General features: G+C 41.2%; 1 protein-coding gene across 1 annotated transcript in view; it reads left to right on the top strand.

Annotated features, from left to right (window-relative positions):
* Positions 1 to 151: 151 nt before the first annotated feature.
* Positions 152 to 13,114, top strand: part of LOC117504110 (putative adenosylhomocysteinase 3) — a 55,225-nt gene continuing 42,262 nt past the window's right edge. The window contains 1 exon segment of the mRNA XM_034163490.1: positions 152 to 574. Within this exon segment, the coding sequence (XP_034019381.1) occupies positions 167 to 574 (408 nt within the window). The 5' untranslated portion in view covers positions 152 to 166.

Raw genomic sequence — 13,114 nt, 5'->3', positions numbered from 1 at the left:
CGGTGACCCTGAATGAGATTAGCAGCGAAACATGCATTACAAAATTTAGACTTTAAAAAAAAAAAAAAAAAAGTGTAAGCGATACGCCTGCGGTTTTTATTTGGATGTGGCGTTTGAGGCGTGCAATTGTTGTTTGAGATCACCAATATAAACTACAATCCCCACAATGCAGCTGGCTCGTCGTCGTTGCTCCTCCGCTCACATCCGCTCCGCTCGCTCTGTTGGGGAAAAAGGACTTTGTGAAACTGCGGCGATGTCAGTTCAGGTTGTGGCAGCGAAAATGGCAGAGGTCGAACTGAAAGATGTGGCCGCCGGCAAGTCCTTACAGGTTGACTCTCCGGTCACACCGACCTTGGAGGGCAAGAAGCTCGTCAGGAATGACCTGCATGAAGCGCCGTCCCCGACGGCGGAGCTCTCCGACAAAGCCGGAGAGGAGAGCACGGGCTTACTCACGCCGAACGCCGCCAAGATGCCGCAGGCTTCGGCTATGAAGCGCACGGACCCGCAGCAGAACGGCGGGGAGGCTTTTGTGAACCGTGACGGGACGGTCGCCGAAGCACCTCGTATGAAAAAAGTGAGTGAGAGCCATTTTCGGCGATTTATTTTGATTTATTTTTTACCCCGCTGTGAGTGGATGAAAGTCGGTGGGTGGGAAAGCTGGCATTGTGTGACGATGCTAACGAGGCTAGCTGGTCCCAAAGCTGACTCGACCGGTACTAACGGTGCTCGCTGCTAATAATCAGGACTTCTACCCGGCAGGAGACTTTTTGTTATATCTACCAAAGTCATTTAGGCTGACACGACTACATTTTTTTTTTCCACATCGTGAGCTGTTAACAGCTCAGCAATCAAGTAGCACAAAACTTGGGTCCAAGTGCTACGTTTTTGGCGATTTAGGGCTGCGTTCACATTACAGGCTGAAGTATTCTGTTACCGGATTTTTGTTAAATTTGCTCTGCATACAACTTGATATTTTTTGAAGTTTGAACACACCTAAACAGATTTCTGTTCTTCAGGTTTGCACAACTTGCATACATTTCTCAGTATCTGAAGTTTATGTGGAAACCGGATTGAGGTTTAACGGTGATGTCTCGGCAACCTTGAAAAAAGTACAGACGGTTGCTCAGTTCCGGATCACCTTTTTTTAAAGTCCCGCCATACGGAGCCATAATGCAACTGAATGTCCTTTAATTGTGTATTGGATATTTGGATGTTATTTAGCTGAAAAAGTCTGGGTGGAGTAGCGCTTCTGTTTAAAGTGTGAAGCCACATTATGTGTGGTGCAAACATTTGCCAGAAATGGATCACTTTTGCTGGTTCCGGATCACGACACACTGGGTCACTTTGGGGGCATTCCTGGCATCTGGTTGGAGCCCTTCTAATGCAGAATGATACACACTGTGCCCGAGAATGTGTTTTGAACACAAAATTATATAAATTATACTTATTAAATGAGAATTTACTTAGTTTAGAAAGGCGCCGTTATACGTTTTTACGAGCAAAAAATGAAGTGTGGAGATGAGATTTCTCCCGAATTAAAAAGTAAAAGCCCCCACATTCATGCCCATTCGTGATGTTGAGATGAGCCCCAAAGTACACATGGCTCACAAGTACCATGAGGCTGCTGCTGCTTCAGTGATCCGCAACCGGCAAATTTTCACAACGGAGATAAATGTGCGGAGCAATTAAACAGCAAGACATAACACACTGACATTTTCTACCCAAGTAAGTATTTTCCCACTCTAGAACCAAAAACACCGAATGGCTAACTCACCTTCGCAACATTTTAGAGATCCTTACTTCAAAACTTGCAGGAATGAATGAGTGAGAAAAAGCGCGCACACCGCAGACACCGGGATGTTTTGATTCCTTTGCTGATCACAAGGGTGGCTGGATCCGGTCGAGTTTGTGGTTGTTTGTAGACAAAACATCAATCTTTCCATTGGTACCAAATATTAGCTTATTCATGCTGATTACGAGAAACGGCGGCGCAAATACTACAGCAATGATCCGGAACTGGGCAAGTGACTGTACTTGTCAAGAATTTATTGAAAATTTAAATTTGGATAAAACTTCATATATGGTTTAATTTCTGCTATTGCATGTGGCCAGTTTCAGAATCACTTGGTGGCTTTGCAAACTTTGGGAATTTTGTTCATCATTGTAATCCTGATATGGTCTGGTGTGCTGATGGAAATGGACAATTTGTGGAATTGTGTGAAACATAAATGTGGTGCTCAGTTTGAGTCAACTCACTGGGCAAATGACTGCAGTGAGAAGGGGTTGATCTTTTCTGAGACTTGAAGATGTAAAATTTTTTTGGCTTTTGCTATTGTTCCATACCATAACATGATCATGGTGACTGTTCTAGCAACTCTGGTTACCTGTGAATAGCAGTTTAAATACTGCACACTACCCTCCCTATAACCTGTAATTACATTCATGCATTTCTTTGAAGTCCATCCATCCATCCGTTTTCTTCCGCTTTATCCGGAGTCGGGTCGCAGGGGCAGCAGCTCGAGCAAAGCTGCCCAGACCTCCCGATCCATACACACCTCCCCCAGCTCCTCCGGGGGAACCCCAAGGTGTTCCCAAGCCAGCCGAGAGATGTAGTCCCTCCAGCATGTCCTGGGTCTTCCCCGAGGCCTCCTCCCAATGGGATGTGCCCGGAACACCTGTCCAGCGAGGCGTCCAGGGGGCATCCGGAAAAGATGCCCAAGCCACCTCAACTGACTCCTTTCGATGTGGAGGAGCAGCGGCTCGACTCTGAGCTCCTCCCGAGTGACTGAGCTCCTCACCCTATCTCTAAGGGAGCGCCCAGCCATCCTGTGGGGGAAACTCATCTCGGACGCTTGTACTCGCGATCTCGTTCTTTCGGTCATGAGCCAAATCTCATGACCATAGGTGAGGATCGGAACATAGATTGATCGGTAAATCGAGAGCTTTGCCCCCCTACTCACCATGACGGTCCGATACAGCGACCGCATCACTGCAGATGCTGCACTGATCTGTCTATCGATCTCACGCTCCATCCGTTCCTCACTCGTGGACAAGACCCCAAGATACTTAAACTCCTCCACTTGAGGCAAGGACTCTCCACCGACCTGAAGAGGGCAAAGCACCTTTTTCTGGTCGAGAACCATGGCCTCGGATTTGGAGGTGCTGATTCTTATCCCGGACGCTTCACACTCTTCTTTGAAGTATACATTCAAATTAGCTTACACACCAGTAGCACAAAAACCGACACCAGCAGCAAACCTAAGTTTCGCATCAACACACAAACAGGAATAACTGGTATTTAACACTCTTAAGCCTTTGATTGGAAGATAGTTACCCAGTTAGAGTTAAGCAAACATGCCTGAAGTATAGGTGCTGTGTGGCAGAGTTCTTGACCTGTCTTGGACTCACTGCAGCTTGTCCAACAGGTAGTGTTGAAACCGAAAGGTATGTGGTGCATCCAGGTCAATGATCAGTACTTTATTATTATTATTATTATTATTAATTTGTCCTAATTACACATATGGTGCCAGATGTAATTCCTATTTAATCTATGATGATGTGGCTATTGTGCAAAGTCGGATTAGCCACAAGAAATCAGATTCAGGCCACTTCAGTCAGTAATGTAAATGTAGATCTGAAGGGAAAATTTTGAGTCACCTGACTGTATCTCAGGTTTTTGCTGATCTGTGGTGCTTTGCTTTGATCATATATATATATATATATATATATATATATATATATATATATATATATATATATATATATATATATATATATATAAGGATTCCATTCCAGGCTGGCCAAGAACATGATTCTGATCGGGGAATCAGGTCAAATTCTGGTCTGGGCCTTGACATTGTCTAAAAGTTGTCTTACATTAGTTGATATTTGTATTTCTGTCAACCTGAAAAATGAACAATTCATTTGTTTCCACTTCTAAAACATGTAGTTTGACGTTCAGAATTTTTGGAGCTGCTTAATTGTATAGAAAAATAACAATGTAAAATGAATTCCAAAGGAAGGTTATTTTTTTTCTGGTATGTCTGAGTTGTCAGACTGTGGGTTAGGTTAGATGTCTTTGCTCGACATCAGGGTATGTGTTTTTATGTTCATAGGCATCTGCTTCAAATACACAGCTCATTAACTTTAATCTGACGCTGTGATCCCCGAGATGGGCTCTAATATGTCAGCAGCCAGTAAATCTGTGGCACTCCTGTCACTTTTGTCAGCCCTGATTTTGCTGTTAATTCAACAGCACAGAGCTTTCTGCAAAGAGTTTCTGTCTTTCTTCATTTGAACACATTAGCCTTTAATTTCCTTTTTCCATGGCACAAAGTTGCCGCAAATCTTTGGCTGTCATTGTGCCATAAATTTGTCTTATCGTTGGAGAGCAATGTTCAAGGAAAGGGTAAGTTTGATAAGGAGTCCTTTGAGGAAGCTGCCGGCTCTGTGATTTCTGATCAGTCATTCTTGGTGTTGAGTCGTCACCTGTGGTTTTTTGTAGTTTATCGGTTACAGTCATGTTCAGGAAATGATTTGATTTTGGCTGTGCGGTGAAACTCCTATGTGATTGACATGTTGTAGCTGTCCTCCACGTACTCCCCTAATCAGCTATAAGAGTTTAGTCAGGTCCGATCAACCAGTCCTGAATGCTGGCAACATTGTCAATTGTGATCTTGTGAGGCTTGTCAGAACAGTTTAGGTGGGATACACTCAATCTTCACACTTGTTGGTAAACCCAAACAATAGCAAGGCAGTTGTTTAATAAGAAAAATAGGGAAAAATATTTTTTGAATGGACTCCAAACCAGCAGCACACAGCAGATGGTTTCACCTGCTATCAGGCTGCCAGGGCAGGTCACTCTGTAAATGTTAACCGGCAATAAGGAACACAGGCCTCGGGGAATGTTGTTTGAGGTGCAAAACACAGAAAAACCTCTCTGACAGCAGCAGCCACATTTGTTTCATTAAGATCATGTTCACAGAAAAGACAATAATGGAAAAAGTTCATTTTGTGTTATTTCAATGACATTATCAAAATGTTCAGAATATTCAGTATTATATAACAGCTGAGTGGATCCTTGTCATTTTATTTGTGCTTTGTATGTTGCATGACATGGATTAATTTGTCCCATTTGTGTTGCATTGCATTTAGAGTGCAGTTTGGTTCCATTTAGAGTGTAAATTTGGTTCATTGGTCGTTTTGACCGTTGGGGTTTTTCTGTAATTATTGTATGGCTTTTGCCTTACAATATAAAGTGCCTTGGGGCAACTGTTTGTTGTGATTTGGCGCTATATAAATAAAATTGATTTGATTCTATACGTTTGGTACCATTGCACTCTACACATGTGCATGTACGCGCATGTGTGGGGACGCGTGCATGCACGCACACACAAAACTGCGCTGTCTGGAGGCTGTTAACAGGAAGAAAGTTGAAAAGCTGGATTAATTTCTGACGTGATTTTTTTTTATTATTTACTGCACTGAGGATGTACACAGTCTTTTTTTGGTAGTACACTCGCATACAAGTGCCGACCCGGTTGCTTGTGTGTCCACGTGTGCAGGGGACAACCACTCTACTGAGAGATGATTTGATTGAGCTAACTGATGCTGCTAATTCTTGTAACACACACACACACACACACACACACAAAATCCACTCTGCTGTAAGCCGTCTGGATGCATGAAGAACTCTTCAGATGAAAAGCTGATGTGATTTATTTATTTATTTATTTATTTATTTATTTATTGCTGGACCGAGGAACAGTCTTTTTTTATGGAAGTCCGAAGTCAGTGCACAGCATCACTGGACTACAACCCCTGGCAAAAATTATGGAATCACCGGCCTCGGAGGATGGTCATTCAGTTGTTTAATTTTGTAGAAAAAAAGCAGATCACAGACATGACACAAAACTAAAGTCATTTCAAATGGCAACTTTCTGGCTTTAAGAAACACTATAAGAAATCAAGAAAAAAAGATTGTGGCAGTCAGTAACGGTTACTTTTTTAGACCAAGCAGAGGAAAAAATATGGAATCACTCAATTCTGAGGAAAAAATTATGGAATCACCCTGTAAATTTTCATCCCCAAAACTAACACCTGTATCAAATCACATCTGCTCGTTGATATTGACCCTATGCCATGACATTGACCCTATGTGTCTTTTTGCAAGGAATGTTTTCACAGTTTTTGCTTTATGGCAAGATGCATTATCATCTTGAAAAATGATTTCATCATCCCCAAACATCCTTTCAATTGTCCAAAATATCAACGTAAACTTGTGCATTTATTGATGATGTAATGACAGCCATCTCCCCAGTGCCTTTACCTGACATGCAGCCCCATATCATCAATGACTGTGGAAATTTACATGTTCTCTTCAGGCAGTCATCTTTATAAATCCCATTCGAACGGCACCAAACAAAAGTTCCAGCATCATCACCTTGCCCAATGCAGATTCGAGATTGATCACTGAATATGACTTTCACCCAGTCATCCACAGTCCACGATTGCTTTTCCTTAGCCCATTGTAACCTTGTTTTTTTCTGTTTAGGTGTTAATGATGGCTTTCGTTTAGCTTTTCTGTATGTAAATCCCATTTCCTTTAGGCGGTTTCTTACAGTTCGGTGACAGACGTTGACTCCACTTTCCTCCCATTCGTTCCTCATTTGTTTTGTTGTGGATTTTTCGATTTTTGAGACATTGCTTTAAGTTTTTTGTCTTGACGCTTTGATGTCTTCCTTGGTCTACCAGTATGTTTGCCTTTAACAACCTTCCCATGTTGTTTGTATTTGGTCCAGAGTTTAGACACAGCTGACTGAACAACCAACATCTTTTGCAACATTGCGTGATGATTTACCCTCTTTTAAGAGTTTGATAATCCTCTCCTTTGTTTCAATTGACATCTCTCATGTTGGAGCCATGATTCATGTCAGTCCACTTGGTGCAACAGCTCTCCAAGGTGTGATCACTCCTTTTTAGATGCAGACTAATGAGCAGATCTGATTTGATGCAGGTGTTAGTTTTGGGGATGAAAATTTACAGGGTGATTCCATAATTTATTCCTCAGAATTGAGTGATTCCATATTTTTTTTCCTCTGCTTGGTCTAAAAAAAGTAACCATTACTGACTGCCACAATCTTTTTTTCTTGATTTCTTATAGTGTTTCTTAAAGCCAGAAAGTTGCCATTTGAAATGACTTTAGTTTTGTGTCATGTCTGTGATCTGCTTTTTTTCTACAAAATTAAACAACTGAATGAACATCCTCTGAGGTCGGTGATTCCATAATTTTTGCCAGGGTTTGTACATGTCACAATTTGGACTTTAGCAGCAGTGGAACACCAAAATGCAAGTCCTTTTTCTGTTTATAAATATTAATATAAATAATAAATAAATAATATTAATAAAATATCAAATGGCAAGGATCTATTTTAGCTATATATGTTATAATATAAAACAAATGATGAATGGTTTTTACATTCTTTCAATGGAACAAATATTTAATTTGGTGAAAGCTGGAACATACCATTCAACTCGACTTTGCTTCGTTGAATGGTTTGTTCCAGCTTTCACCTCATGAAATATTCGTACCATTGAACTCATAAACATTCATTATTTGTATATTTATTAATGTGGCAGGTATGGAATAGAACGTTGTCTTTTAAATAAATTCACTTTTTTGAACAGCCATATGATCCTATTAAAACATTGCTGGCCTTAAGCCATAAGATTTTTGTTGTTGTTTTTAATTCTTTCTTTACGTTTTTGTAAAGCACTTTATAATGGTTGATATACAAGTAAATTTATTGTCTTGAACAGCAGATTGAAGTTAACACTAAATAATGAATATGAGCTCCACACTTCTGGCTTATGCTGAGGGTATTTATATCCCAACTAGTCTAATAGTAGAGTTGCTACAACATTTTTGTTCAAAATGTTTGGAGCCACAGATTTTATCCAAAGACTGGATGATGAAGTGCCTTCCAAGGATCCTTGGGTAACGTTGGAATGAGAGAGAGAGAACATCACTTGCATTATGAGGAAGCATCATCCATGTATATTTTGGCCATGAAAACCTCTGTGCATAATCCAGCACGCGGGTGCCTGAGTGTTGAGGACCCCAGTAGTTGGAGAAAGCCAAGGGGACGTCCATGTTTCACCTGGCTACGGCAGAGAGATGGTTATTTCAGAGGTGTGGGAATGGGCCGGTTCTCTGCCAGGGTGGTTGCTATCTGGGACCCGGTGTCGCAGACCAAATGGTCCGCCCCTAAATATCGGTCCGGCTTTTGCATCTGTGCATGCGTCATATCGGGCCACAGCAGCACATCTGAGACGGAGTCTCTTCACCCAAAGGAATCAAATCAATCAAGGAATCAATGGGATTATTAACCATCAGATGATAAAGATAAAACCTCTTAAATCATTCTAAAGTCAGTTTTAAGCAGAAACTCAGTGAAATTCCGTGACGCTTTGAAATGACCGACGCACAGTGAATGCATCAGCTAGCAGCTCGTTTATCCACTGCACTCTGATCGCTTCATCTGTCTTTTATGATGAAATAATGCCAAATTTATGTGGAAATGATTGTTGTACAAAAGCTTTAGTTATGTCACTGGAATAGATGATGACAGGAGTGCAGTTTTTTAAGCAGAAACAAGGTTTTATTCCGTGAACCGCGGCTAATGATGCAGATGCAAAAGGTGGACCGATTTTTAGGGGGGACCATTCGGTCAGCGACACTGGCGTTGTTCCGTGGTGTTGTGGATGCAGCAACAGTTCTCAGACTTCACTTGACTGACTTTATTCACATAACAGTAAGAGGTTAGATTTGTTGGGACTAAATCACTTGATAAATGGATTTTTTTTTGGGGGGGGGGGGGGGGGTTTGTACCATTGGCAGGATTAGTAGGAGTATTCCAAATCAATGCCAGGAGTGTAACTGCTAGAGGGGCCATCCATCTTATTGATTAATGCTTTAATTTGGTTTAATAAATGTTTTGTTGGCATACCGAGCTGTTTTGTTATGGAGTAATTTTCACAGTTGATTGATTTTGGTTTTATTTTGTGGATTTGAGTCGTGAGAAAAACCACACCACTCAAGAATACTCAAGTATCAAACAAATTTACACACAATTATGTCCATTCACTTGCATTTATATAACATAACTTAAAATGTGTACCTGCTCCTTTAATGAATGTGAGTGGTATAAGGCCACAGCGTGGTTTTTGGCATCTGTTGAAAGTGTAACTGAAGCCGATGATGCAACTATGTAGATGGGCAGCAGTGCTGACTGACTGGCTTTTAATCTACGCCTTTATTGTGTCACCACATGAGGGGATTAAAAAGCCAGCTCTCTGTTGTAGGTGGCCCCCAGATGTCAGCATTTCCAGTCATTGATGAGATTTGTTGCAACTCACATGGTTTGGTACAAATATGTTCTCTTCTGGGAAATCCTTTCTAGAAAGAACCCAAGACTGGTAAAGCACCCTACAGGTCGAGTCATTAGCATGGCCACTAATTGTAGCTGTTGGTTTTGACTCTGTGACAAATAATCTTTTAGTCTCTTGTCTGAATTGATTAACTACTTTCAAGGAGAAGTTGGAAGTTGTGTCAGTTGTTCTCCATTAACTGTGGCAATTTAAGGGTTTTAGGGAACATGAAATGATATGTTTGTGGGCTGTTACAGATCAGCCTGTTGCATAAGGTCATCCTTATCTGATGTGATGTTATGTCACCCGTTAAGCTGGTGTTGCTGGTAATGTTTACTGGTTAACAGGCTTACTTTGACCTATGGCTGCTCTGGTTTAGCACAATACTATATGGGGAAAAGAGTTGAGTATTAAGAAAGACATCTGGGTTTTAATGGCTACACTCTGTCTAGGCTGTTTACAATTATAAAAGGTTACCAGCATTAACTACTAAGTAGAGGAGGTACCCAATTGGGATAATGTGTTTTATATATGTGTATATACATTTTTTCTTCTGTTTGCCATCATTATCATCATTGTTGAATCTGACAATGTCTAAGCTTAAAGCCACCTAATTTTCCTGACATTTTAAAAGGCGTCTTCCAGTTGGTATAAAGTAAGTGACTCCTTTTGGGCAATTCCACGGTGACTGATGTTACTTTCAGAGAGGAAGCAAGCCTTTTGAAGTGACCAGGACTTAAAACATACAGCTCCTGAGTGTTCCTATCTTGTGGGAGACATAATAGGGACAAGGTCTACTTGGTAGGGGAAGGAAACTTTATTGCAACTTTGTCTTCAAACTATACAGGGTTAACTCTTTTTATTCTAGGCTATAAGGTTGCATGCAGCTGTCACTCTGCTGCTCCTTGTCATGTTACAAATCAAAGTAAACTGAATGATTGCATAATTATGTGTGACTGATGTTACATGACTGACGTTACAGTATGTCACTATATTTAAAATTACAAAAAAATTTCTGATAAAACAATGTACTTTGACTGGCAGTTGCCATAGTCTATAATTTGACAGCTTAATAGGTTATGTTAAGTATTTTTGTGATTTCTGGGCCAAACCACGTGCAATGCTGGCAATCAATTTCTCACATCAACCGAGGTGTGCAATGTTCTCATTAACCCAAAACAATAATATGCCTATTCAGAGGATGAAAAATCAGTTTATGCATTAGATAGAAAATGAGCCCAGATCATTCACATTTTGATGGGAGAAAAACATGAAAAAATACACCTGCTTTGGCATGGTATAGCTAACCTTCACTGCATCATTGTAACTGAAATTACGTTCTTTCTGCACAAGTGAATATTTGCTCTTACAATTTCAAAAAAATAGCCTGTGAGCTTCTACAACATGCACACACCCTTTAAAGTTCTCCGTCACATTTTTAATGTAATTTTCCACAGGAACTGCAGCTTTTCTGGATTAATTCGTCCCTCAATGAGCTCCACTTCTTTCATCAACCTTCAAACCAATGATATGGTACATACAAGTTCCAACCATGAATTGCGGGTCATTTGAGTGTCTTTTTCCGATAGTTTTTTGCCAAACAAAAACAATTAAAATATGATGGGAGAGGAAGGAGTGAAACCAAAAGTGACAAATCACAGCCTTTTGTGGTCTCCGATTTAGCAGGTGCACAGGTTTGCAGCGAGGCAGAAGGCTCTGAACTAAGGTGGTTCTTTTTGGTTTGTCACCCCCAGGGATATGTGTGAAACTTAGCACCATATTACAGCGCAGGCGACAAGCAGCATATTGTTAATAATCACCGGCCTTAGATTACTGTCTGCCTCGTTTAGGTCCCGTGTCTGAGCACGGTTTTAAAAAAAGGCTGGTCTTTTAATCAAGGAAACATGGTACCCACTTTCCGTGAATTGGCGAGTGTCAGGACTGAACTTAATTTCATACCTCTGTTACTGGGCACGTCCAGACTGCTCTGTCTGGTGTCGCAGACTGAACGGTCCCCCCCCCCCCCTGAAAATCGTTCCGCCTGCCTTCACTGCACATGCATCATTTTGGACCACAGTAGCTCGTCTGATTCTCTTCACCCAAAGCGATCAAAGGGATTAATGTGAATATTAACCATCAGATGACAAGGTAAAACCTCTTAAATCATTCTAAAGTCAGTTTTATGCAGAAACGAAGCCGTTTTAAGCAGAAACGAGGTGAAACTTGGTGATGCTTTGAAATGACAGACATGCAGTGAACACATTAGCTAGCAGCTCATGTAGCCGCGGTGCTGTGATCGCTTCATCCGTCTTTTATGATGAAATGATGCTGAATTTATGTTGAAATGATTGTTGTACAAAAGCTTCAGATATCTGTCACTGAGATGACGAGTGCAGTTTTAAACAGAAACGAGGTGATAATCGGTGAACCGCGGCTAATGATGCATGCGCAGTGAAGGCAGTGCAGACCGATTTTTAGGGGGGACTGTTCGGTTGGCAACACCAGTATACGTGAGGTGTTTTTAATGGAAATGCATTGCGGTCGGACAAGACATTTTGTCCGATGTGAGCAAAAATCCGTTATATACGGTGTGTTTTACATGCAAAACCACACAAAGGCATTGGGACTTTTGCTTTTGTCCGATGAGTGCGAATATCCAGTTTATACAATGGCTGTTTAGGTGGGTTTTACTGAATCAACCTTGCATTTGTCACCTGATCTTGGGTGACTTTGAAAGGTCCACACTGTTTAAACAGTTTGGACCTTGTTTGGGTTGATCGTGATACAACAGTTGTGTATTTGTCAAAGATAACATCCAGTTTTGCACACAGTCCTATCAAATGGGAAAACCACGTGTATCACTGAACATTCAGCTGTTCTTAATCACAGACCTAAAATTGCATTAAAGCCAAAGTCTTGAAGAGACGGGAGCGATAGAGTGCAGATCGACTGAGGACCTGCTTTTAATTTGTATTCTCTTTATTCAGTTTGTGAAATAATGCAGAAGCCCAGGCGGGTTCTGGCACAGTCTGGTATCCAATGCAATTTTCTGTCCCTTTTAAGTCTCACTATGATCATTAATTACAGTTGTTAATATAGTTGAGCTGTGAACATTGATGTGTTTTGTGTGAGACTAAACTGTGATCACAGAAATGGTGATTTAAAACAAAAAGTATTCCTTGCAACTGTTCCACAGTGCTGTTTGGTGCCAAGCAATCCTGTAGTGATGCCATGGCTTTCAGTAGAAGGCCTCAGATGTCACATTCTGACATCTACAGGTTTTGACAGTTAGACTGATGTCGCCTCCCACCAATAAATAAACAAGTAATGAGTGACCTCCTTCCATCCAGGTCAGCTCTGGGAGCATGTGCTGTTGCAGTGCCCACAATATCACGGAACAACCCAAGGTGGTTCCCCCCATACCTAGTCAGTAATCGTGTGATATAAGGTGCCATTTAATCAATTAAGACTTCTAAAACTGAGCAGCAAGCATTTCATAACCTGCAAAACATCAGGTGTGTGTGTGTGTGTGTGTGTGTGTGTGTGTGTGTGTGTGTGTGTGTGTGTGTGTGTGTGTGTGTGTGTGTGTGTGTGTGTGTGTGTGTGTGTGTGTGTGTGTGTGTGTGTGTGTGTGTGTGTGTGTGTGTGTGTGTGTGTGTGTGAGAGATGGTTGCTTCAGCATTTT

This window comes from Thalassophryne amazonica, chromosome 22 (assembly GCF_902500255.1).
Source record: "Thalassophryne amazonica chromosome 22, fThaAma1.1, whole genome shotgun sequence".
NCBI classification, from domain to species: Eukaryota; Metazoa; Chordata; class Actinopteri; order Batrachoidiformes; family Batrachoididae; genus Thalassophryne; species Thalassophryne amazonica.
This window is presented reverse-complemented; position numbering and strand designations above follow the sequence as displayed.